This window comes from Vipera berus (assembly GCF_964194415.1).
Source record: "Vipera berus genome assembly, chromosome: 4".
NCBI classification, from domain to species: domain Eukaryota; kingdom Metazoa; phylum Chordata; class Lepidosauria; order Squamata; family Viperidae; genus Vipera; species Vipera berus.
In genome coordinates, this window is record NC_138206.1 from 79,772,494 (window position 1) to 79,797,885 (window position 25,392).

At 47.6% G+C, this 25,392-nt stretch overlaps 1 protein-coding gene across 1 annotated transcript in view; it reads left to right on the forward strand.

Moving 5' to 3' along the window:
• The window catches only part of LOC308667242 (P2Y purinoceptor 8-like), a gene marked incomplete at its 3' end in the record, with an annotated part of 49,416 nt that extends 25,218 nt beyond the window's left edge, over positions 1 to 24,198 (forward strand). Inside the window, exon 2 of the mRNA XM_081326382.1 lies at positions 23,112 to 24,198. Within this exon, the coding sequence (XP_081182508.1) occupies positions 23,143 to 24,198 (1,056 nt within the window). The 5' untranslated portion in view covers positions 23,112 to 23,142. The remainder of the gene's footprint in view (positions 1 to 23,111) is intronic.
• Between the last annotated feature and the right edge of the window lie 1,194 nt (positions 24,199 to 25,392).

Below are 25,392 nucleotides of genomic sequence, written 5' to 3' on the forward strand. Positions count from 1 at the left end.
TTTTATTATAAGAAGGGAGGAACACAGAGAGATGCTGATTCATTTGCAGATTGTGCTTACAGGTAGTCCTCGATTTACAACAGTTCGTTTAGTCAGTGACTCTTCAAAGTTACAACAGCATTGAAAAAAGTGACTTCTGACCATTTTTACCACTAATGACTCTTGCACTATCCTCATGGTCATGTGATCAAAATGCAGATGCTTGGCAACTGGTTCATATTTATGATGGTATCCAAGAGTCACCATCACAAGAGTCCAAGCTTTTGTGACTTTCTGACAAGCAAAGTCAATGGGGAAGTCAGAGTTACTCAAGAACTGTGTTACTAACTTCAACAACTGCAGTGATTCACTCAACAATTGTGGCAAGCCATAAAATGGGGCAAAACTCACTTAACAAATGTCTCACTTAGCAACATAAATTTTGGCTCAATTGTGGTCATAAGTCAAGGACTACCTGTATTATCTTTATAGGTAGTCCTGGATTTATGACTGCTTGCTTAATAGCTGTTCAGAATTACAGTGGAACAGCTGCATTGTGGTCCATAAAGCACTTCTGGCTATTGTAAAATGTTGTGCCCTTCCCTCCTCCCTATGGGGCACTTAGCACTTATTTTGGGCACTTAGCAACCGGCTTGCCTTTACAACCAGTTGTAGCATCCCACAATCACATAACCATGATTTGTGATTCTTTTATGTGAGTTTCTGGCAAAAAACCCCATCTATTTTGGAAAATGGGTTCACACTTATGACTGCATTGTTTGCTTAATGACATCACAAAATGATTTGCTTAACAACCAATGCAAAAAATGTTATAAAACTAGGTCCAGTTATGTGGAGCTTTGATTTATGACTGTAATGTCTTTCAAGTAGAAATCTGGTCCCAATTGTGGTTGTAAGTGGAGGATAACCTATAGTTTCACAAGTCATAACTAACGTAGCATCTGAGCCACCTACATCATGGCCCACATACTACTCAGTAGATTGAAGGGTGCCACTCTGCACCTTTGTTATGAAGAAGTATTATGTCTAAATAATTTTTCATGGTTGTCGGAAAGACAGCCTGTTTTCATCCATGCTACGCAGTGAAGCTTGAAATCTCACCATAACAGATGGTACATCTAAAGAGCAAAAGCTAAAAGATAACAGATGAATACAGTCATATTTTGTACATAAAGGTTGAACAGACAGCCTTTGCTTAGAGCTGATAGAAGGTAAAATCCTGTGGCTCTTCAAACACTGATTCTTAGGTCTTTTTCATCATTTTTGGCAATGCTGACAAAAGATGAGTTGCAATGAAGCAAAACTTAAATGTAATAGATTACTCATATCTAGATAAAGGGTAAGTCATCACTAACATTCTTCCCTTGTTTGTTGCAGTCATCCAGTTTCTAATTTTGGATACAATGGGCAAGCAAGCAAATCAAAAGATGAATACAGAATGAAACATCTGTAGCCTCATGTGAATTTTCTTTTCAGTAGTTGACAACTTATGAATCAGCCCTGCATGAGACTATATCAGTTCTTTTTCTATCTTTTTCCATGTAGGCATTCTTATAAATCTATTTCAATTTTTCTATTTTTTAAAAGTATATTTCTATTTTTTATTGAAGGGCCATGGAAATCTTTCTGAAAATCAGAATGTAATCTGGAGTGAAATTAGAAAACTTCTGCTGTTCTCCAAAACCTCTGACTACTATAGCTAGTCCTCAACTTATAACCACAATTGAGCCCAAAATTTCTGTTGCTAAGCAAGACAGTTGTTAAGTGACTTCTTCCCCATTATATGAATTTTCTTGCCATAGATATTAAGTGAATCACTGCAGTTATTCAATTAGTAACATGGTTGTTAAATGAATCTGGCTTCCCCAATGACTTTGCTTTCTGAAGAAGGTCACAAAAGTGGATCACATGACCCTGGGACACTGCAACCATCAAAACTATGAGTCAGTTGCTAAGTATTTGATTTTTGATCATGTGATCATGGAGATGCTGCAGCGGTCATAAGTGTGAAAAACCATCAGAAGTCACTGTTTTCAGTATTGTAACATTGAACGGTCACTAAATGAACTGTTGTAAGTCAGGGACTACCTGTACTTCAAAAAGTCACAGATAGCATAAACAGGAAATATTGGAGCTGTACTTCAGAACATATGGGAACACATAAACTACTTTAACAGGCATCTGAAACAGGGCTTTTCAACCTTTTCACCCATTGTACCATTTGTAGGAAGCCAAAAGATAACCGGAATAACAGGCAAGTTTGGCCTTGGAGTACAAAATGAAGCAGGGCATAGGCTGATAGAATTTTGTCAAGAGCATACGATGGTCATAGCAAACACTCTTTTCCAACAACCCAAGAGACGGCTCTACACATGGACATCACCAGACGGTCAACACAGAAATCAGATTGACTATATGCTCTGCAGCCAAAGATAGAGAAGCTCTATACAGTCAGTAAAAACAAGACCAGGAGCTGACTGTGGCTCAGACCATGAGCTTCTTGTTGCAAAGTTTAGGCTTAAATTAAAGAAAGTAGGGAAAAGCACTAGGCCAGTCAGGTATGAATTAAATCATATCCCTGTTCAATATACAGTAGAGGTGACAAATAAATTTAAGGAATTAGATCTGATAGACAGAGTGCCTGAAGAACTATGGACAGAGGTTCGCAACATTGTACAACAGGTAGCAACCAAAATCATCCCAAAGAAAAAGGAATGCAAGAAAGCAAAATGGCTGTCTGAGGAAGCTTTGCAAATACCTGAGGAAAGAAGGGAAGCGAAAGGCAAGGGAGAAAAAGAAAGATATGCCCAATTAAATGCAGAATTCCAAAGAATAGCTAGAAGAGATAAGAATGCCTTCTTAAATGAACAATGCAAAGAAATAGAAGAATACAATAGAATAGGGAGGACCAGAGATCTTTTCAAGAAAATTGGAGAGATGAAAGGAACGTTTGATGCAAAAATGGGCATGATAAAGGACCAAAATGGTAGGGACCTAACAGAGGCAGAAGAGATTAAGAAGAGGTGGCAAAATTACACAGAAGAACTATACAAGAAAGAGCTTAACGTCCCTGATAATCACAATGAGGTGGTCACTGACCTTGAGCCAGACATCCTAGAATGTGAAGTGAAGTGGGCCTTAGAAAAGCTGAGCAACAACAAAGCTAGGGGAGGTGACAGTATTCCAGCTGAGCTATTCAAAATCTTAAAAGACGATGCAGTAAAAGTGCTACACTCAATTTGCCAGCAAATTTGGAAAACTCAATAGTGGCCACAGGATTGGAAAATATCAGTTTACATTCCAATTCCAAAGAAAGGCAGTGCCAAAGAATTGTTATGATTCAGGGTCAGCCTGTGGGTTCGGCAGTTGGGTCGGACGACTCAGAGGAGGAGGGGGGTGTTGAAGACCTTGCTGAGGGGGTTGAAGATCTTGCTGATGATAGCTCTCAGCCAGGTCCCTCCCACTTGGTCACCACGGAGACCCAGCTGTGTGAGCCTGACAGTGTGGATGAAGATGACCCACAGCTGGCCTTGTTCAAGGACGCCCGACGCAGGAGGCAGTCAATTAGGAGTAAACAGAGGAAGTCAATGGGGCTTCTCGGAAGGAGGCAGAGAGAAGCCACGCCCTGAACCCTATATAAGGGGAATGTGTGGGGAGGGCTGGTTTGCTGAAGGCAACCGCTCGGATAGTGTTTCAAAGCTCCTGTTTCTTGGTTCGTGTCTTGTTTGTTTTTGTAGTAATAAATTTGGCAGGCATAATTCCAGCCTCTTGCCGTTTGTAAAGGGGTTGCCTTTTCTGCAGGGCCGGTAGCAGGCTGGTACAGAACAGTTTGCTTTCAGCCTCCCACCCCTTACTAATATTATGGAGCAGCTACGTGCTGAGAATGCCCAGCTCACCCAGCAACTCACTTTGTTGGCAGCTCAGGTGGCTCAACTGCAAGCTCAGGTTCATGCTGCACCCCCACCATCACCCCCACCCAGGAGAAAATGCCAAGTTGCAATGCCGGATAAATTTACAGGCACTCCAGAACTGTTTCCTGCTTTCCTGGGACAATGCCAGCTCTTTATCAGCGTGAGAGCAGCTGATTTCCCCACTGACCGGGATAAGGTGGGGTTTGTGTTAAGCCTTCTTTCGGGTGAAGCAGCTCGTTGGGGCACGCCTCTGCTGGCTCAACCTAGCCCATTGTTGGACAACTTTGTGGGGTTTTGTGATCATATGCGTCTGATGTATGAGGACCCTATTAAGACGCAGACTGCTACTCGACGCCTGAAAGCTCTAAGGCAGGGTCAACGCCCCCTACAGGGCTATATCAGCGATTTTCGGCTGCTTAGCCAGGATTTCGCCTGGAATGAGGCTGCGCTTGTGGATGCCTTCCAGGATGGATTGTCGGAGGAGATGTTGGATGAGCTGGCCCGTGTGGATATTCCCTCAGACCTGAATGGGCTGATCCATCTCTGCCTGCGGATCGATGCTCGGTTGCAGCAGCGAAGGAGTCGCCGTGCCACCCCACAGACCCCTTCAGCCCCTGTTGTGCGTGAGCCCCCAGTTCAGAGGGAGGAGCCAATGGAGCTGGGTGCCGCCAGGTCTCATCTATCGGTGACTGAAATGAACAGACGACGATCGGGGGGGTTGTGTTTTTACTGTGGGGACCCTGGGCATTTGGCTGCTTTTTGCCCAAAGAAGCGACAGCGGGCATCAGTGACCGAGCCTGCCCCGAGAAAGTCCCCTACTTTTCTGTCGGGAAACGCCCCGAGCCCGATCTAGACGGTGTGATAGATCGGGCGTCCCACAACAACACTGAGCAACGTCTTTCCGATGCTGCCTGTGGACCTCCACGGCATTTGATTTTGGAGGCACGTCTGATCCTTCCTGGCAAGCCAGAGGGGATTCCAGTCCATGCCTTAATTGACTCTGGGGCCACCACAAATTTTATGGACTCAGCATTTGTGGCCAAATGGGCTGTTCCCCAGTGCCCGGTGGATCCGCCCATGTTAGTGGAGACTATCGATGGTCGAGTGCTCCTGTCTGGGCCTATTATGGCCGCCACGCAACCATTATGTATGGCCATCAGTTCCCATGTGGAGGCCATCCAGTTCTATATCACCTCAGATCTGCACTTCCCTGTGGTCTTGGGACTGGCGTGGCTCCGGGCGCATGACCCACAGATCTATTGGTCACAGAACCTGGTCACCTTCCCAAGCTTGCAGTGCATGGATCACTCCCGCCATATCTGTGCCGGCCAGGTGGAGGGTTTCCCAGGGGTTTCCTTGCCTCCCGAACTGTCCGACTTTGCTGATGTGTTCAGCGAGACAGAGGCGGATCAATTACCCCCGCACAGGCCCTATGACTGCCCCATTGATTTAGTCCCTGATGTGCCTCTCCCAGTGGGGCGTTTGTACTCCATGTCGGACCCCGAGTTGGCTGCATTGCGGGACTTTCTGGAGAAGAATTTGGCTCGCGGTTTCATCCGGCCCTCGTCCTCGCCAGTGTCTGCACCCGTGCTCTTCGTCAAAAAGAAGTCGGGCGAATTGCGGCTTTGCTGCGATTATAGGAAACTCAACGCCATCACGGTGCGCAACCGTTACCCGCTGCCCCTCATCCCCGAACTCTTGGACCGACTCCGGGAGGCTAAGATCTTCACGAAACTGGACCTGCGTGGAACTTACAACCTCGTCAGGGTTCGGCCGGGTGATGAGTGGAAGACGGCGTTTGGTACTCGCTATGGACATTTTGAGTACACGGTGATGCCGTTTGGCCTGACCAACGCCCCCGCTGTGTTTCAGCATTTCATGAATGACATTTTCCAGGATTTGTTGGATCAGTTTGTCGTGATCTACTTGGACAACATCCTGATCTACTCCCCATCGTGTGAGGTGCACCATCAGCATCTCCATCAGGTCCTGCAGCGACTCCGAGAACATCGGCTGTTTGCCAAGTTGGAGAAGTGCCAGTTCTACCGGGTGACCATCGATTTCCTGGGTCACCGCATTTCTCCTGAGGGCATCGCCATGGAGCCGAGTAAGGTTGAGTCTTTGCAGAGTTGGCAACCCCCGCATTGCGTGAAGGATGTTCAGCGACTTCTTGGGTTCGCCAACTATTACCGAACTTTCATCCCTGGGTTTGCTGCCTTGACAGCCCCCCTCACCCGGCTCCTGCAGAAGAAGACTCAGTTCCAGTGGAACGCTCCAGAACAACAGGCTTTCCAGACTTTGAAGGAAGCCTTCATGAAGGAGCCCATCTTGAAGCATCCTGACCCGCAATGGCCATTTGTTGTGGAGGTGGACGCCTCCGACATTGCCATTGGGGCGGTGTTACTCCAGGCAACAACGCCCAGCGGTACCCTCTTCCCTTGCGCGTACCATTTACGAAAACTGAACCCTTCGGAGCGCAATTATACAATCTGGGAGAAGGAGCTGCTGGCCATCAAAGCGGCGTTCGAGGCCTGGAGGCATCATCTGGAGGGAGCGCGGCATCAAATCGAGGTCCGGACGGACCATAAGAATTTGGAAAGCCTGCAGACCGCTCAGAATTTGAACCAACGCCAGATCCGGTGGTCTCTTTTCTTTGCGAGGTTTGACTTCCGGGTTCGGTACATACCTAGCGGGCACAATCAAAGAGCGGATGCTCTGTCCAGGAAGCCCGAATATTCCCGAGTGGAAGACAAGCTTCTGCCCAGGACAGTGATCCCCATCGAGTCTTTTGCTGCGGTGCGGGAGCCGGTTGATATACGGGCTCGGATCCGGGAGGCACAGTAGCAGGAGGTGTGGGTGGCTCAGCGGAAGGAGGAGGTGGGGCCATATTCTCCTTGGACGGTCACGGATGGACTCTTGTATTATCGTGACCGGCTCTACGTTCCGGGAGGGCCACTCAGGGGACTCATCCTCAGCCAGTGTCACGATAACCCGGCGGCGGGGCATTTTGGCCTGTTCAAGACCCTGAACCTGGTCTCCCGTACCTTCTGGTGGCCCCGAGTCCGACACGACGTCCAGTCCTATGTTACCTCCTGCATCCCATGCAGGCAGGCCAAGTCAGCGACAGGGGCCCCGCCTGGATTACTGCAGCCTTTGCCAACACCCAAAAGACCCTGGGGGGCTGTGTCCATGGACTTTCTGACGGATTTACCCCCATCCTCTGGTTTTACGACAGTGTATGTGGTGATGGACATGCTGACCAAGATGGCGCATTTCATCCCCTGTCGCGGCTTACCGTCAGCCCGCGCCACTAGTCGTATGTTCATTCAGCAGGTGTTTCGGCTGCACGGCCTCCCTGATAGAGTCCTCTCTGATAGGGGGGCCCAGTTTACAGCCCGCTTCTGGCTGGAGTTGATGCATGCGTTGGATATCAAGATTTGCCTCTCATCCGCGCATCATCCTCAAACTGACGGGGGAACCGAGAAGGTCATCGGTATCCTGGAACAATATCTGTGCTGCTACGTCAATCTGCAGCAAAACAATTGGGTGGACTATCTGGCCATAGCTGAGTTTGCATTTAACAATTCGCAGCACACCTCCACACAGATGACACCGTTCTTGGCCAATGTGGGATATCACCCCCGGTTTTTCCCCCTTTCTCCCGTGGACTCACCAGAGCCGGCAGCGAACGACATCATGGCAGAGTTACAGGCGATCCATCGATTGGTGCGACGTCAGTTAGAGAAGGCCAAGGCCGATTACAAAAGGTTTGCTGATCGGTCAAGACGGGATACGCCTCCACTATCGGTGGGAGATCGGGTCTGGTTGTCCACCAGGAACGTACCGTCAACACGGCCGGTGAGAAAGTTAGATCACCGATATTTAGGACCATTCCCAGTCGAGGCTGTCATCAATCCGGTCGCCTATCGCTTAACTCTGCCACGTTCCCTGTGCGTGCACCCAGTCTTTCATCGGTCTCTGTTGGTCCCCAAGCAACTGGCCTTTCCACTCCGCCGAGCGGAATCTCCCCCATCAGGACCTCGTGATGGCGGCAGCACCCCCGAGTATGAGGTCGCCAGCATCAGGGATTCCCGTTGGCTGAAAGGCCGTTTCCAGTACCTGATTGAATGGAAAGGTTACGGACCAGAGGACTTCACCTGGGAAGACGCGACCGCTGTTTATGCCCCTGCGTTGGTGACCACTTTTCATGAACAATTTCCATCCCGACCGCATCCGGATCAGCAGACCCGGGGGAAGGGCCCTGCGGTGCGGGATAGTGTTGTGATTCAGGGTCAGCCTGTGGGTTCGGCAGTTGGGTCGGACGACTCAGAGGAGGAGGGGGGTGTTGAAGACCTTGCTGAGGGGGTTGAAGATCTTGCTGATGATAGCCCTCAGCCAGGCCCCTCCCACTTGGTCACAACGGAGACCCAGCTGTGTGAGCCTGACAGTGTGGATGAAGATGACCCACAGCTGGCTCTGTTCAAGGACGCCCGACACAGGAGGCAGTCAATTAGGAGTAAACAGAGGAAGGCAATGGGGCTTCTCGGAAGGAGGCAGAGAGAAGCCACGGCCTGAACTCTATATAAGGGGAATGTGTGGGGAGGGCTGGTTTGCTGAAGGCAACCGCTTGGATAGTGTTTCAAAGCTCCTGTTTCTTGGTTCGTGTCTTGTTTGTTTTTGTAGTAATAAATTTGGCAGGCGTAATTCCAGCCTTTTGCCGTTTGTAAAGGGGTTGCCTTTTCTGCAGGGCCGGTAGCAGGCTGGTACAGAACAAGAATGTTCAAACTATTGCACCATTGCACTCATTTCACATGCTAGTAAAGTTATGCTTAAAATCCTACAAGCTAGACTTCAGCAGTATGTGGATCGAGAACTACCAGAAGTACAGGCAGAATTTCGAAGAGGCAGAGGAACTAGAGATCAAATTGCTAACATACGCTGGATCATGCAGAAAGCTAGAGAGTTCCAGAAAAACATCTACTTCTGCTTCATAAAGCCTTTGATTGTGTGGATCATAACAAACTGTGGCAGGTCCTTAAAGAGATGGGCGTACCAGACCATCTTACGTGTCTCTTGAGAAACCTATATGCAGACCAAGAAGCAACAGTGAGAACTGGACACGGAACCACTGATTGGTTCAAAATTGGGAAAGGAGTCCGGCAAGGCTGTATACTGTCGCCTTGCCTATTTAACTTATATGTGGAGCACATCATGAGAAAGGCAGGGCTAGATGAATCAAAAGTTTGAATTAAGACTGCCGGAAGAAACATCAACAACCTAAGATATGCAGATGATACCACTCTAATGGCAGAAAGTGAAGAGGAACTAAAGAGCCTCTTGTTGCGAGTGAAGAAGGAGAGTGCAAAACTTGGGTTGAAACTAAACATTAAGAAAACCAAGATCATGGCATCCGGCCCTCTCAATTCCTGGCAAATAGATGGGGAAGAAATGGAGGTAGTGACAGATTTTATTTTCCTGGGCTCCAAGATCGCTGCAGATGGGGACTGTAGCCAAGAAATTAAAAGACGCTTGCTCCTCGGGAGGAAAGCAATGGCAAATCTAGACAGCACACTAAAAAGCAGAGACATCACCCTGTCAACAAAAGTGCGTATAGTCAAGGCTATGGTCTTCCCAGTTGCAATGTATGGCAGTGAAAGTTGGACCATAAGAAAGGCTGAGCGCCAAAGAATTGAAGCCTTTGAACTATGGTGCTGGAGAAGACTCCTGCGAGTTCCTTGGACTGCAAGGCGATCAAACCGGTCAGTCCTAGAGGAGATCAACCCTGACTGCTCTTTAGAAGGCCAGATCCTGAAGCTAAAACTCAAATACTTTGGCCACCTAATGAGAAGGAAGGACTCACTGGAGAAGAGCCTAATGCTGGGAAAGATTGAGGGCAATAGAAGAAGGGGACGACAGAGAATGAGGTGGCTGGATGGAGTCACTGAAGCAGTAGGCGTGAGCTTAAATGGACTCCAGAAGATGGTAGAGGACAGGAAGGCCTGGAGGAATGTTGTCCATAGGGTCGCGATGGGTCGGACACGACTTCACAACTAACAACAACAACAACCACTTTTAAGATAAGGCAATGTCCGAGTACCACCAGTCGCCCAGCAATGTGTCAAAAACTTGACCCTCCCCCAAAAAGGAAAAAGATGATAAAGTACAGGTAGTCCTCAACTTACAACAATTCTCTTAGTGACTGTTTGAAGTTACGACGGCACTGAAAAAAGTGACCTATGACCATTTTTCACACTTATGACTGTTGCAGCATCACCAGGGTCATGTCAATTACATTCGGATGGCTGGCAACTGATTCATACTTATGATGGTCACAGTGTCCAGGGGTCATGTGATCACCTTTTGCAACTTTTTGACAAGCAAAGTCAATGGCCGGGAGAGGGCAGCTCATCACTCAGGTTGCAGGGTGCCTGTGTGTGGGGAATCCATGTGTCTCTGGTGGAGGGGGGTGGGACTGGGGTGGGTGCCCTCCTTCCTCCCTCTTTCCCATTGTCCCTTCCTTCCTTCTTTCCTTCCTTTCTTCCTTTCCTCCTGGTATGTACATAGAGTCTTACAGCATTGTGCCACTGACACCACCAGGTGGCGACATACTCTATCCGGATTGGCTGGATAGTCCACGGCGGGAAATCCAGACGAGGAGATTGGTCCCAGGTTCACCTGGCTAGGTGTATATGTAGGACCAACAGTGGCCTTTGTCCCAGTTCGGTGTGTCCATTCAATAAAGTGATCTGATGCTGTAACCTGTTGTCTGAGTCGTCTATGCAGTCCACGCGGTCCAGACTAGCTATATAACAGTGGCAACGAGGGTGGGATGCTGTTCCCATCTGCGCTGACTCAATAGCAGAAGTCTACGAAGTAGCATTGCTACTGTAGCTCCTGGGATATTCCAAGAAGTGATGGAAAGGACTCTGAAGGGAATTCCTGGGGTATGTCCTTATTTTGATGATTTTCTGATTGCTGGAGAATCTGAGGAGATCTTGGCTGACAGGCTGCAGGCTGTTTTAAGCAGATTCTGCTCTGCTGGGCTCAAACTGAAAAGGGGTAAGTGCAGTATAGGAGTGGCATCCACTGAATTCTTAGGGTTCAGGATTGAGGCCAAGGGAATTCACCCTACAGACTCTAAGGTGACAGCAATAAAAATGGCTCCAACCCCAACGAACAAGGCTGAATTGCAAGCTTTCCTGGGGTTACTTAATTTCTACCATGCATTTTTGCCCCACAAAGCAGCAATTGCGGAGCCCTTACATAGATTATTAGATAAGAAATCCCCATGGAACTGGACATCAATCCATGATCAGAATTTCAGGAATCTTAAACAGCTATTGTCCAGTGATTCAACTGTTACACATTTTATGGAAAATAAGCCCATATGCATCGCTTGTGATGCATCCCCTTATGGTGTGGGCACTGTACTGAGCCACATTGAAGAAAATGGGGAGCAAAGGCCCATTGCATATTACTCCAGAACTCTGTCAAGGGCAGAAAGGAACTATGCCCAAATTGACAAGGAGGCCTTAGCAAGCATGACAGGAGTCAAGAAATTCCATGTATGGCAGAGAATTCACTATTTTTACAGATCACAAACCATTGTTGGGGTTGTTCACCACTGATAAACAAACACCACAAATTCTTTCCCCAAGAATGCTAAGGTGGTCTATATTCTTATCTGCCTATACTTGCAAACTGGTCCATAGACCAGGGAAGGATATGGGCCACGCTGATGCATTAAGCAGATTACCATTAATGATCACGGATCCGGACCCAGCACCTGCGGAGCAGATCCTAGCCATCCAAGATCTACTAGATTGCCCACTTCAGGTGGAAGACATTGCTGCTGGCTCCATGGCGGACAAGGTACTGTGCAGAGTCCTCACATGGGTGGCATCCGGGTGGCAAGAAAAGAGTCCTGGCCCAGAGTTTCAGACATATTTCATGAGAAGGCATGAGTTGTCTTCTCATAAGGGATGCCTATTGTGGGGTAGTAGAGTTATCATCCCGGAGAAACTGCGGGAAAGAGTCTTGCAGTTGCTACATGAGGGTCACCCAGGCATAGTCAGGATGAAGGCTCCAACTCGAAGTTACTTATAGTGGCCTGGTCTTGACAAAGCCATAGAAGAGCAGGTAGCCGTGTGCTATACTTGTCAAAGGTAAAGGCCGGAACAGCCGCAAGCTCCCATACACAAGTGGGAAACAACTCATACTCCGTGGTCAAGGGTACACATTGATTATGCGGGTCCTTTTCAAGGTCAGCTGTTTTTGGTAATAGTGGACAGTCATTCAAAATGGCTAGAAGTAGTTCCTGTCGCTAGTATGACTACAGCTAAGACTATCCAGGTGCTCAGGGGACTATTTGCAACTCATGGGTTACCTGATGTGTTGGTCTCTGACAATGGCCCACAATTCACATCTGCTGATTTCCAGGCATTCACCAGGGCCAACTTGATTAGGCATGTCACATCCACGGCCTTCCACCTGTCGACTAACGGCTTAGCAGAATGAATGGTGAGAACGACTAAGGACGCATTGAGGTGCATCAACAGTGGAGACTGGCACCAAAGGTTGGCTCAATTCCTCTTAGCACAACACACCACACCGTGCACATCAATGGGCAAGAGTCCTGCTGAGTTATGTTAGGGACGTCGCCTCATCACTAAGTTGGACAGACTGCACCCGGACAGAGTAGCTGCACAAATGGAGCAACCCGACACTCCTAGAGAACTGCACATAGGTGACATGGTTTGGGTCAGGAACTATGGTGCTGGGCACGTGTGGATTCAAGGGGTGGTGGTTGATAAAACGGGCCCTGTATCATATATTGTAGAGGTGGAGGAGGGCCGCCAGGTCAGAAGACATCTAGATCAATTGAGGAGGCGGGCCCCTGAGAAATCTCAGGCAGCTCAACATGACCAACCATCTTCATCTGACTCATTTCCTTCGGGTCAGGGGGAGGTGGAAAAACACTCTGACAGTAGACATTTACCCAGAAGCATTGGTGGGGCCGAGCAACAAAAGCCCCAGGTCCAAAATGACGAGGGGGTCAATAGGGAATGGGATCAGGGTGAAACTGATGACCAGATGGTGGACCCGATGGACATGAACAAGGAACAAACACCAAAACGGTCCGCCAGGACTCATAGGCCACCAGCGTATCTAGAGGAGTTTGCGAGGGATTGAGGCAAGGGTCTCTTAGGGTCTAGTAGGGTCCAAATAATCAGTTATACACTGTTTCTTGTCAATTGTTGTGTCTTTATTACATATGGGGGGAAGGGGTGTTATGTACATAGAGTCTTACAGCATTGAGCCACTGACACCACCAGGTGGCGACATACTCTATCCAGATTGGCTGGATAGTCCACGGTGGGTAATCCAGACGAAGAGATTGGTCCCAGGTTCACCTGGCTAAGTGTATATGTAGGACCAACAGTGGCCTTTGTCCCAGTTCGGTGTGTCCATTCAATAAAGAGTGATCTGATGCTGTAACCTGTGGTCCAAGTCGTCCATGCGGTCCACACGGTCCAGACTAGCTATATAACACCTCCCTTTGTCCCTTCCTTCCTTCCCTCCTTCTCTCCCACTGTCACTTTCTTCTTTCCTTCCTTCCTTGTTTTTTTTCCTTTTAACTTGATCATATTTGAAGAAGTTTTTTTTATTCCTCTACCAACCTCAGTTCATTCTCAGCAGTTCATAATTCTGGGCTTTTTCTTTTGTCACCTTTTTGTTTTTCCAGTTCTTCCCTAAGATTTTTGGGTCTTCTTCTTTTCTTTTCTCCTCCATTCTCTGAGCAATTGTACTTTCAATTACTCCAACTCCCCCACCCCGTCTCCTTTCCCCATTATTTCCTCTTGCTACCAGGCACTCTCGGTCTAGGAAAACCACTTTCTGAAGTCCAAGGTAGGGAGGTATCAGACACAGTCACACTTCCATTGCAATTGCCCTTAAACTCCCGAAATTGGGCTTATTTTGCTTCCATAAAGATGGTTCTTTCCCACACGGGCTTTGGCTGCCTCAGAAGACGCAAGGAGACACACAGAGGGAGGCCAGAAATCCACCCTCAGACGGCAGCATCAGGGTGGGGGCAGAGCCTGGGGCTGGGCGGGTGGTGCCCAACAGCCTCCTTGGGGATGCGCCCATTGAAAAAGGACAGCGGTGATGGCGGCCACACGGAAGATAGGCACTGTGCTGAGGCGATGAACAGAGCATGGTCTGGGAGGACACAGCATCTCCGCAGCCTCACTTCAGAGGGGACTCACTACCCGCCTGCCCGCCTCTGCGGCTCCTTCCCTGGGCGCTACACGTCCAGCTCTATGGCAGGCCTGCAAAGGGCGATGGGAGAGAAGCGGACCATGTGTGCCTTGGATGGGGCTGTGCTTCTCCCAGGTGGCAGGTGCCCAGTTGCAGGGCCAATCAGGAGCCCTGTGAGGGGGCAAGCACTGGGAGACATAGTTGAAGGCTGAAACGCCTTCAGCTGTAACTGCTTGCATGTGTTTGTATGTGAGCAGGGATCAATGCTGCTTTCCAGGTGATAAGTGGTTCTTTGGGGCTCAGCAGACGCACTGGGATCAGCACCGAGCTCCAGCTGGAGCCTGGCGCTGATCCTGGCACTTCCGCTGAGCCCTGACAGCCCCAAAGAAGCACCAATCAGCTGCAAAGCAGCTGTCGAGCCCTGTGGGCCCAACACACAATGGAGGGAGGGGAAAGCTCAGGGTCTGCTCCCCCACCCCGTCTCCTTTCCCCATTATTTCCTCTTGCTACCAGGCACTCTCGGTTTAGGAAAACCACTTTATGAAGTCCAAGATAGGGAGGTATCAGACACAGTCACACTTCCATTGCAATTGCCCTTAAACTCCCGAAATTGGGCTTATTTTGCTTCCATAAAGATCGTTCTTTCCCACACGGGCTTTGGCTGCCTCAGAAGACGCAAGGAGACACACAGAGGGAGGCCAGAAATCCACCCTCAGACGGCAGCATCAGGGTGGGGGCAGAGCCTGGGGCTGGGTGGGTGGTGCCCAACAGCCTCCTTGGGGATGCGCCCATTGAAAAAGGACAGCGGTGATGGCGGCCACATGGAAGATAGGCACTGTGCTGAGGCGATGAACAGAGCATGGTCTGGGAGGACACAGCATCTCCGCAGCCTCACTTCAGAGGGGACTCACTACCCGCCTGCCCGCCTCCGCGGCTCCTTCCCTGGGCGCTTTACGTCCAGCTCTATGGCAGGCCTGCAAAGGGCGATGGGAGAGAAGCGGACCATGTGTGCCTTGGATGGGGCTGTGCTTCTCCCAGGTGGCAGGTGCCCAGTTGCAGGGCCAATCAGGAGCCCTGTGAGGGGCAAGCACTGGGAGACATAGTTGAAGGCTGAAACGCCTTCAGCTGTAACTGCTTGCACGTGTTTGTATGTGAGCAGGGATCAATGCTGCTTTCCAGGTGATAAATGGTTCTTTGGGGCTCAGCAGACGCACTGGGATCAGCGCCGAGCTCCAGCTGGAGCCTGGCGCTGATCCTGGCACTTCCGCTGAGCCCTGACAGCCCCGAAGAAGCACCAATCAGCTGCAAATCAGCTGTCGAGCCCTGTGGGCCCAACACACAATGGAGGGAGGGGAAAGCTCAGGGTCTGCTCACTGATGCTTCTTGCCACAGAAGTGGGCGCCGCCGCCACTGGAGGCTCACCACAGCCTGGAGCTTATCAGCAGAGACAGGGGCTGGCTGCCGCCTCACCCCGTCTCCACCACCTTACCCTGATGAAGCTGCCGCCGCTGCAGGAGCAGACGCCACCACTGCCAGGGCTCTCAGTGGTCTGGAGCTTGCCAGCAGAGCCTAGGGCCGGTTGCTGCCTCCCCTCCAATGCCTTCTCAATGGTCGGAGCCACCGCTACTGCACGAGTGGATGCAGATGCTGTCGGGGCTTCTCTGTGGTCTGGGGTGATCCAGCAGAGGCTGGGGCCAGTTGCCGCCTCCCCTCCAATTCTTTCTCACTGGTTGGAGCTGCTGCTGCTGCATGAGTGGATGCAGATGCCGCCAGGGCCTCTTCGCAATCCAGAGTGAGCCAGTGGAGGCCGGGGCCAGTTACCGCCTCCCCTCCAATGCCTTCTCACCAGTCGGAGCTGCTGCTGTTGCACAAGTGGATGCAAATGCCGCTGGGGCCTCTCTGCGGTCCAGAGCAAGCCAGCGGAGGGTGGAGCCGGTTGCCTCCTTCCCTTGTGCACCCTCTCACTGGCCGATGTCAGTGGAGACTGGGGCCAGTTCCAGGGGGTTGCAGGCTGATGGGTGATGCGGCAACGGGCAGAATGGCGACTGGGGGGGGAATCCCCATGGGACGTACAGTGCATGGATGCAGCTCGATGCAGCGTGGGACATGGCAGCTGGCTAGGGCCTGACCTGCCGGGGGGAGGAGGGAAACAGGCCTCTGGTCTGCCACTTATTTATTTATTTATTTATTTATTTATTTATTTATTTATTTATTTATTTATTTATTTATTTATTTTTGGGACTTATATGCCGCCCTATCTCCCGAAGGACTCAGGGCGGCTAACAACAATAAAAAACAACAATACAAAAATTAAAAAAGAATTAAATAACAGCCCCAAAATAAATTAACTACACAGTTAAAAATTAAAACATATTTAAAAACCCATCATCAATCCAGGTCAGCCTGATGGAAGAAAAAAGTTTTGAGGTCGCGGTGAAAGGACCGGAGGTCCGGGGCCATCCAAAGCTCAAGGGGGAGTTGGTTCCAAAGGGCTGGTGCTCCCACAGAGAAGGCCCTCCCCCTGGGGGTCGCCAGCCGACATTGTCTGGCCGACGGCACCTTGAGGAGGCCCTCTCTGTGTGAGCGCACTGGGCGATGGGAAGTCGTCCCCGGTAGCAGACGGTCCTGCAAATATCCCGGGCCTAAGCCATGTAGGGCTTTAAAGGTTTCAGTTTTCAGTTTTATTAAATTTTTATACCGCCCTTCTCCCGAGGGAGAAGTACCAGCACCTTAAATCTCGCCCGGAAGACAACTGGTAGCCAATGCAGCTCACGCAGGAGGGGTGTAATATGGGAGTATCAGGATGCTCCCATCACTACCCACGCGGCCGCATTCTGCACCAGCTGAAGCCTCCGGGTGGTCTTCAAGGGCAGCCCCATGTAGAGAGCATTGCAGTAATCTATCCGAGAGGTAACGAGTGCATGAGTGACCATACGTAGGGCATCTCGGTCCAGATAGGGGCGCAACTGGTGCACCAGGCAAACCTGGGCAAATGCCCCCCTAGCCACGACTCCTATATGATGTTCTAAATCGAGTCGTGCATCCAGGAGGACGCCTACATTGCGTGCCCTATCAATGGGAGGCAACACCTCTCCCCCATAACCAAAGATGGTAAATCTTGGACAACACGAGATGCCGACACATAGAGCCACTCGGTCTTGGCCGGGTTGAGCTGGAGCCTGTTCTTCCCCATCTAGATTTGTACCATTTCCAGGCAACGGGACATCACGTCGAGGGCATCACTGGGTTGGTTCGGAGTGGAGATGAAAAGCTGGGTATCATCAGCATATTGTTGGTACCTCACCCCAAAACCACGGATGATCTCACCCAGCGGCTTCATATAGATGTTGAACAGGAGGGGCAAGAGCACTGACCCCTGAGGCAACCCACAATTAAGGGGCCTAGGGGTTGACCTCTGCCCTCCTGTCAACACCGTCTGCGAGCGGCCCGAGAGGTAGTGTTCTGAACCAGCCCTCTTCTCATAACCCCTAATTAAAAGAAGAGTCTGGAAAGCGTCCAAGGCTAAAAGGCTTCTGCCAAGATTTAATTACGCAGTTAACAAAAACACAAGAGCTTGTCTTCTCAAGCGGAAAAGTTGCTTTCAGCAACCAGCCCCTCCCCAAACACTTCTTTTATAGAGAGCTCAGGGCGTGGTCTCCCTGTGCCTCCTCCCGAGGAGTCCCATAGTCTTTCTTTGTTTGTCCCTGCTCGTCTGCCTCCTGCGTCGGGCGTCCTTGAACAGGGCCAGCTGTGGGTCATCATCCTCCGCACTCTCGGGCTCACACAGCTGAGAAGAGGTCCCCGGCTGAGGACTCTGCAAAGCCTCCAAATCATCATCAGCCGGTTCGTTTCCCTCCTCCCCCACATCTGAGTCCTCCGATACATCGGACCCGGCTGTCGGACCCACAGGCTGGCCCTGAGTCACAACAGGTAGGAGGAGAACCACTGTAAAACAGTGCCTCCCACTCCCAACCCCGCAAGACGTCGCAGCAAGATACCATGGTTGATGATATCAAAAGCCGCTGAGAGATCTAAAAGGACCAGGACAGAGGAATAACCCCTGTCTCGGGCCGACCAGAGATCATCCACCAGTGCGACCAATGCCGTCTCCGTGCTGTACCCGGGCCTGAAACCCGATTGGTATGGATCCAGATACTCAGTTTCCTCCAGGACCAAAGGGAGCTGCCATGCCACCACGCTCTCAACAACCTTCACAAGGAAGCGAAGGTTGGAGACAGGACGAAAGTTGTTTAAAATAGCTGGATCCAAGGCAGGTTTCTTGAGGAGGGGCCTTACCACCGCCTCCTTCAAGGTGGCAGGGAAGCACCCCTCACTCAAGGAAGCATTTATAACTGCCAGGAGCCAGCCTCGTGTAACCTCCCGGGCTGCATAAACCAGCCAGGAGGGACACGATTCCAACAAACACGTGGCGGCACTTAATTTCCCCATGATCCTGTCCACTTCATCCGGAGTCACAGGATCAAACTCTTCCCAGATATTATCGGCCAAACCCGTCGTTTCCCCTTCGTCAGACACTGCCCAGTCGGAGTCCAAGCCAGCCCGAATCTGAGCGATTTTATCCACCAGATACTCACTAAACTCCTCAGCCCGTCCCTGCAAGGGGTCCTCTCCTGTCCCCTGATTTAGAAGGGAACGGGTCACCCTAAACAGGGTGGCCAGGTGGTTATCTGCGGATGCAATGAGGGTGGCGAAGTGAGCACGCTTCGCCACCTCCATTGCCACAAGATAAGATCTAGAAAAGGATCTTAACTGTGTTCGGTCAGACTCAGACCGACTGGACCTCCAAATGCTCTCTAGGCCCCTTCTCCGGCGCTTCATCTCCCGCAGGTCCACAGAGAACCAAGGAGCGTGCCGGGATCTGCGCCGGGTCAGAGGCCGCAAAGGCACAACACGGTTGAGAGCCTCTGAAGCCGCCCGTTGCCAGGCATCAACTAAGGTCTCGACCGGGCTGTGGGAAAGTGAGGAAGGAATAAGTCCAAGCACCGTCTGGAACCTATCTGGGTCCATCAGGCGCCTGGGGCGGAACCATCTGGTCGGTTCCGCCTCTCAGCAGCGGGGAGTGGCATGACGGAGGCTCAGCCGCAGGAGATAATGGTCTGTCCATGAAAGGGGTTGAGATGTTGGAGTAACCGTACCCAGACCATTAAACCACTGCCCAGAGATGAAAATGAGGTCAGGCGTGTTTCCCCCCTCGTGAGTCGGACCCTGAATAATCTGGGTCAGGTCCATGGCTATCATGGAAGCCATGAACTCTCGGGCCACCCCCGACACACCACCCAGGGAAGGCAGATTAAAATCTCCCAGAACCATAAGCCTGGGAAACTCAACCGCCAACCCTGAGAGAGCGTCAAGTAGCCCGGGCAGGGCTGTTGCCACGCAGCTGGGAGAAAGGTACGTGAGCAACAGACCCAACTGACTCCCAGGACCCCACCTCAGGAGAAGGGACTCACATCCACCAATCTGCGGGGCAGTGGTCTCCCACAGACAAAGGGTCTCCTTAATAACAACTGCCACCCCCACTTATGTCATTGTTACTGGATGCTGGCTTTTGGGCTTGGGGTGAGGCTACATCTCTATGCGGCTATGATCCTGGCGCTTGAGCCCTGGCAGCACCAGCACCAGACCGCCACCTCCCTCCCAGCCTTTTCACCAGCTGCGGCTGCCGCCGGGAGACTGGAGCCCATTGGCAGAGGTCGGGACCAGCACTACGGAGTCGCCAGCTGATCGGTGCATAAGGCTGGCCCAACCTCTGCCGAAGGACTCCAGTCCATGAAGAGCTCCCAGCAGGTCGACACAGCAATGCTGGCGCATGGGCGCAACATGGAGTGGGGGTGGGGAGAAGGTGATGCCGCATACTACCAGCCCGGTGCTCGCGTACCACTAGTGGTATGCCTACCACCAGTTGAAAAGCCCTGATCTAAAATGTACATACAGACAATAGTTCATCTAGATGCATATTTATGTGTAGTTATACAGAAATCTCTTGATTTACAATCACTCATTGAATGATGGTTCAATGTTATTACAGCTTTGGAAAAAGAGACTTATGACTTGTGCACACACTTAACACCTGTCATGCCACCACCGGTCACATAATCACAGTTGGGATGCTTAGCAACCAGCTCACATTTACAGCTGTTTGCAGGATCCAGCAGTCATGTAATTGCAATTTTTGGCCTTTCTTTGCCAATTTCCAGCATAAAACATCCATTGTGGAAGCTGGATTCACTTAATGACTGCATGATTTGCTTAACAACTGTAGTGATTCACTTAATGATGCCATAAACATTTAAATAAAATCAGGTCCAACTTGACTTATGATCTCAATCACTTATAACAGAAATTCTGGTTCTAATTCTGGTCTACGTCAATGACTATCTGTATTAGCCTCCTGCCACTGTATCTCCCACTCTATCTAGAAGCTCTGGTTCAGCATCTCCTGTCCTTCTTCTACAGCTTCAGGCTGCTACAATTGTGCTTCTTCCTACATCTACTGATTTTTCATAACATGTAATAAGCTCACTAATTATTCCTGCATACCTCATTTCATTTCCAAAATACCAATAGCCAAAGCTCTCTATGCAATCCATGAATTAATTCAACAATTTAAGAAGTGCAATTATATTTTGGGAGGAAAAAACTGGAAAAAATGCACACCATATTCTGGTAAAAATCATTCAAATGTTTAAATGTCTCAGGGCTGCCTTTAACCTAAGCACAAATAGACCCTGGCCTAGGGACCCAAGTTTAGGAGGTAACAATGCTATCACTCCTTCAAAATCACTCCAAAAATGCAAATCTTGCATTGAAAGTGATGGACCAAATAAAAAAAACAAATTGTATTCTTCTGTATTGGAAGGAGACGGCACCATCAGTCAATGTGGCCTAGGGGTGACATATACCCTTGAATTAACACTGTTGTTTTTTTATGTATATATAACATATACTCGCATCCATACACATTCAGAATGCTTTAGAATGTGATTTTACAAAATCAAGATGGTGCTGATTACAGCTCAATGAAAGCTCTACCTGGTTTTGTATGCATTGTGCATTGATCACACCATAGCAGCTGATATTTTGATTATATTTTGGGGGGTGATCTATCCATCCACCATCTATCTATATTTATCCATCCATCCATTCGTCCATCCATCCGCCCCATAATAACTTTTTTTAATTTTTGGATTATGACCTGGAATTGAGCTTGTCACATCATAGTTAAACTCAAACTAATCTAATACTCAGGTGCACATCCTGAGGCTTCAGGTCACCTTCTAAGTTTTGTGGCCTTTGAAGGTTTGGAGGTAGTCCCACCCTCTCCAATCCAATCCTTCTTCAAATTGCTCTAACACTGAAATTTAAATAGAGAAAACGTGAGACATAATAAGGAGTAAATATCTTTTATATAAATATCTTTTAATTTAATTTAAAATTAAATCAAATGCAGGTGTTGTGGTAGCTATGTCTATCTGTTTGCCCTGCCCTCAACTGCTTTTTGAGTCCCATTAACAGAACACAGGTCAAAAGTAAAATGTGGTCCTTTGAATATCTAAAAAGACATAGTTATATCTTTTTAGTATCCAGTGTTAAAAAACTGTTTTAGGATTTTCATCTGCAAGTAAAATGTTTACATATTCAGAAATTACATACTTGTCCTGGTTTAAATTTTAAAATAGGCAAGATGGCTTCCTGCTGAAGACTCTTATAAAATTCACAATGCAATAAAATATAATCCACCATTGCAGGATCAGTACCATTACAGGGACAAAATCTTTCAGAGATGGATTTTTTTAAAAAAACTACCACATACCTTATTTAATGGCAGCATATCTAATCTGGTTTTAATCTGAAATTTTGAAATTTTTTTTAATATATACTATTACTGCAATGTGTTTGGCTTTTCGTATGTATCCTGTTAGGGACGCGGTGGCTCAGTGGGTTAGGATGCTGAGCTTGTCGATCAGAAGGTCGGCAGTTTGGTGGGTTGAATTCTGAGTGCTGCGTAGCAGAGTGAGTGCCTGTTACTCGTCCCAGCTTCTGCCAACCTAGCAGTTCGAAAGCACGTAAAAATGCAAGTAGAAAAATACTACGGTGGGAAGGTAACAGCGTTCCATGCACCTTTGGCATCTAGTCATGCCGGCCACATGACCATGGAGACATCCTCGGACAAGCGCTGGCTCTTTGGCTTTGAAATGGAGATGAGCACCGGCCCCTAGAGTTGGAAACGACTAGCACGCATGTGTGGGGGAACCTTTACCTTTACCTTTTTTATTTAAATGTTTAGGGAGTTGAAAAGTATGCCTATTATTAATTCCAGATGTTGTAGGTGAATATGATACTTTGGCTTTGGCCATTAATTCCTGAACTTAATTATCTTTGATATAAAGAATTGTCAACCCTGGGGTATAAATAACCAGGATCACTATAAATGTGATTATTCTTTTGAGTCATCTGTTTCAATTACATATCTAAAAAAGATTCATTTGGAATTTCCTTCCATGCCTTTATAGTCATTTTTGGCAATAAAGGCATGGAAGGAAATTCCAAATGAATTTGGAACACAGCTTGGGACACTTAAAAGACATCTTAAAATGTTCACCTGCAGTTGTGCTAGGTGGTTATTAGCAAATGTCATCCAAATCAAAGCTCCATATAAAATTTGAGATGCAATTTTGGCATTTAAAACTTCTATTGCTGCAAGAACAAATCTTCCTCCTTTCAAGTAAAAATATTGAAGCAAGGAGGTCATAATAGATTTTGCTTTCAGAAGTAATCAGTGAAGAGTTGAAGAAGAAATACTTGTGTTTATTCAATATTAATATTTAATTTAATATTAATATTTAATTAAATATTAATATTTATATGTTGCAGCAAAAGGTTACTTCACCAGCCTGTATTTCTCCTTCTTAAATCTAGAACTGAAGCTCCACTAATTTTCAGAAGGAAGATGGTTCAGAATGTCCCCCTTGCCATCACATCAGAATTTGTGATGTCACATCTAAACAGTCCCAGAAATGTGACCAATGCCACACTGACTGCACTTCAGAGCTACGTGATGCAGACGATTTTGCCAGCCCTCTTCATGTTCAACTGCAGTATCAGCATTCCTCTCAATTTAATCTCCTTGTGGTTCCTTTGTTGGTATTCAAGGCCTTGGACTCCTACCATTATATTTTGCATTAATTTAAACATTGCAGACTTGCTCTATGCCTTTGTCCTCCCCTTTCAAATAGCCTACCATCTAAAGGAAAATAATTGGCCTTTTGGAGATATCTTGTGTCAAATTGTCACCATTATGTCATATGGGAACCTCCATTGCTCCATTTTAACCATGATGAGCCTTAGCATAGAGCGATATGTAGGCATTGTCTACCCCTTGCGTTACAAAACAGCAAAGCCAATTAGGGTCTCTTTCCTGGTGTGCATCAGCATATGGGCCTTGGTTTTACTCACCCTTTTTCCTCTCATGCAGCATAAGCTCACCATTCATTTACAGCAGCTCCCTATTGTCACCTGCTTTGATGTTTTGCCAAAAGAAATGTTTAGCTCCCAAGAAAAATTTATTGTTTATTTTGGATCCCTGCTATTTCTATTTTTCTTCCTACCCTTGATCATTATGGGATTTTGCTACATCTCAATCATAGTAACACTTCTCCAGTCATCTTCTCAGTTCAGAGAAACCAAGAGGCAGACTGTCTACTTTGTCATAACATTGCTGTTCCTGATTACTGTTTGTTACCTCCCTTACATTGTCATGTCAGTGACCCATTATATTCTCCTTTTCCAAAAGAAATCTTTTTATGTGGAATACAAACTGTCACTTGCTACAGCCAGCTTTAATTGCTGTTTTGACCCATTTCTTTATTACTTTGGTTCTAAAGAGTTTCAACAAAAAATACAGAGGAAACTCTGCAAGTGTGTGGCAGTAAATTTCAGTGAAAACCCAATTTTTTCACAGCATGACATGCAAATCATGCCAGCACAAGAAGCACCAAAACTTTAACAATAAATGTATTTATGACAATAAATAAACAAAAAAATTAACAATTCATACTGATGGATGTCCATATGAAGGATCTGTTCTTAACAGAAAGGTTTGTTATCTAGAAACAGAGACTTATTGAAATACATTTTCCTCAGAACATGGATTGCACTAATAATCAAAGGATGTAGCAGCTGATTGGTGTACTACATTCTTACAATACATGCTTTTTAAAAACCGAGGATAGTTAGAAAAAGCTCTGTATAGATAGGCCTTACTAAAGTGTGTGAATTGGTATAAAATTGACAATTGTCATAACAACATGACTGGCATTGTTCAAAACATGAACAGTTATATAGTTTAAATAAAAATATTGTGGTCTTTATATTAAGATATTAATTGAATATCCTTTATGATCATTAAATGCTATAGGTAAATAAGTAATATTTAATAGGAAATAATCCATAGAAACAAGGTGAAACACTAAGACAATACAAGTTTCTCTTCTGTATGGCAGTTAGTTACTCTACAAAATGAGCCAAAATAGAAAAAAAATGTGACATTCTGCTATTTCTGCTATTTCTGTTATCCAAACATCAAACTAATACAAGTCTGAAATAGATTTACTGCTCTAATTAACTGTTAATTTAGCAACTGCTTGTCCATTATGTGATTAAAAGCCATGCTTGATGAGATAAGCTTGACCAGAATAGGTGTTGTTGTCATCGTCACATCATCATCATCAATTAATTAAATATATATGCTGCTTGACTCCTACTTACTCTGGGTGGTTGCTCTCCATGAGCAATAATCTCCCAATTTAAGGATATTTGAGTGATCTGTAGTCCAAGATCTCTTCCTACTCTGTTATTCTGTTCTGTTGTTCTGTAATTCCACTTGGACCAGGGTAAAAGAGTTCACTTGCAGTATTGAAGAGAGCACCATCCTGAAAACAGCCAGATATTTAATTAATCAGTACTTCTTGCATTTGGATTTCTTTGGATTGTTTCTGTAACATGGCATGATTTGTTTAGATTTTTTTTTACCTGCACTCTTTCTATGAGATACTTTTGTTGGTAATTTTCATTGAAGCAATATAGGGGTGGTTGAAACAAAGTTTGTGTTGCCTTGAGACTTCATAGAAACCATGGATAAACTGTTATATATTATCTGAAGAACAATGTATAAACAAATACTCTATGGGCAAGAACCATA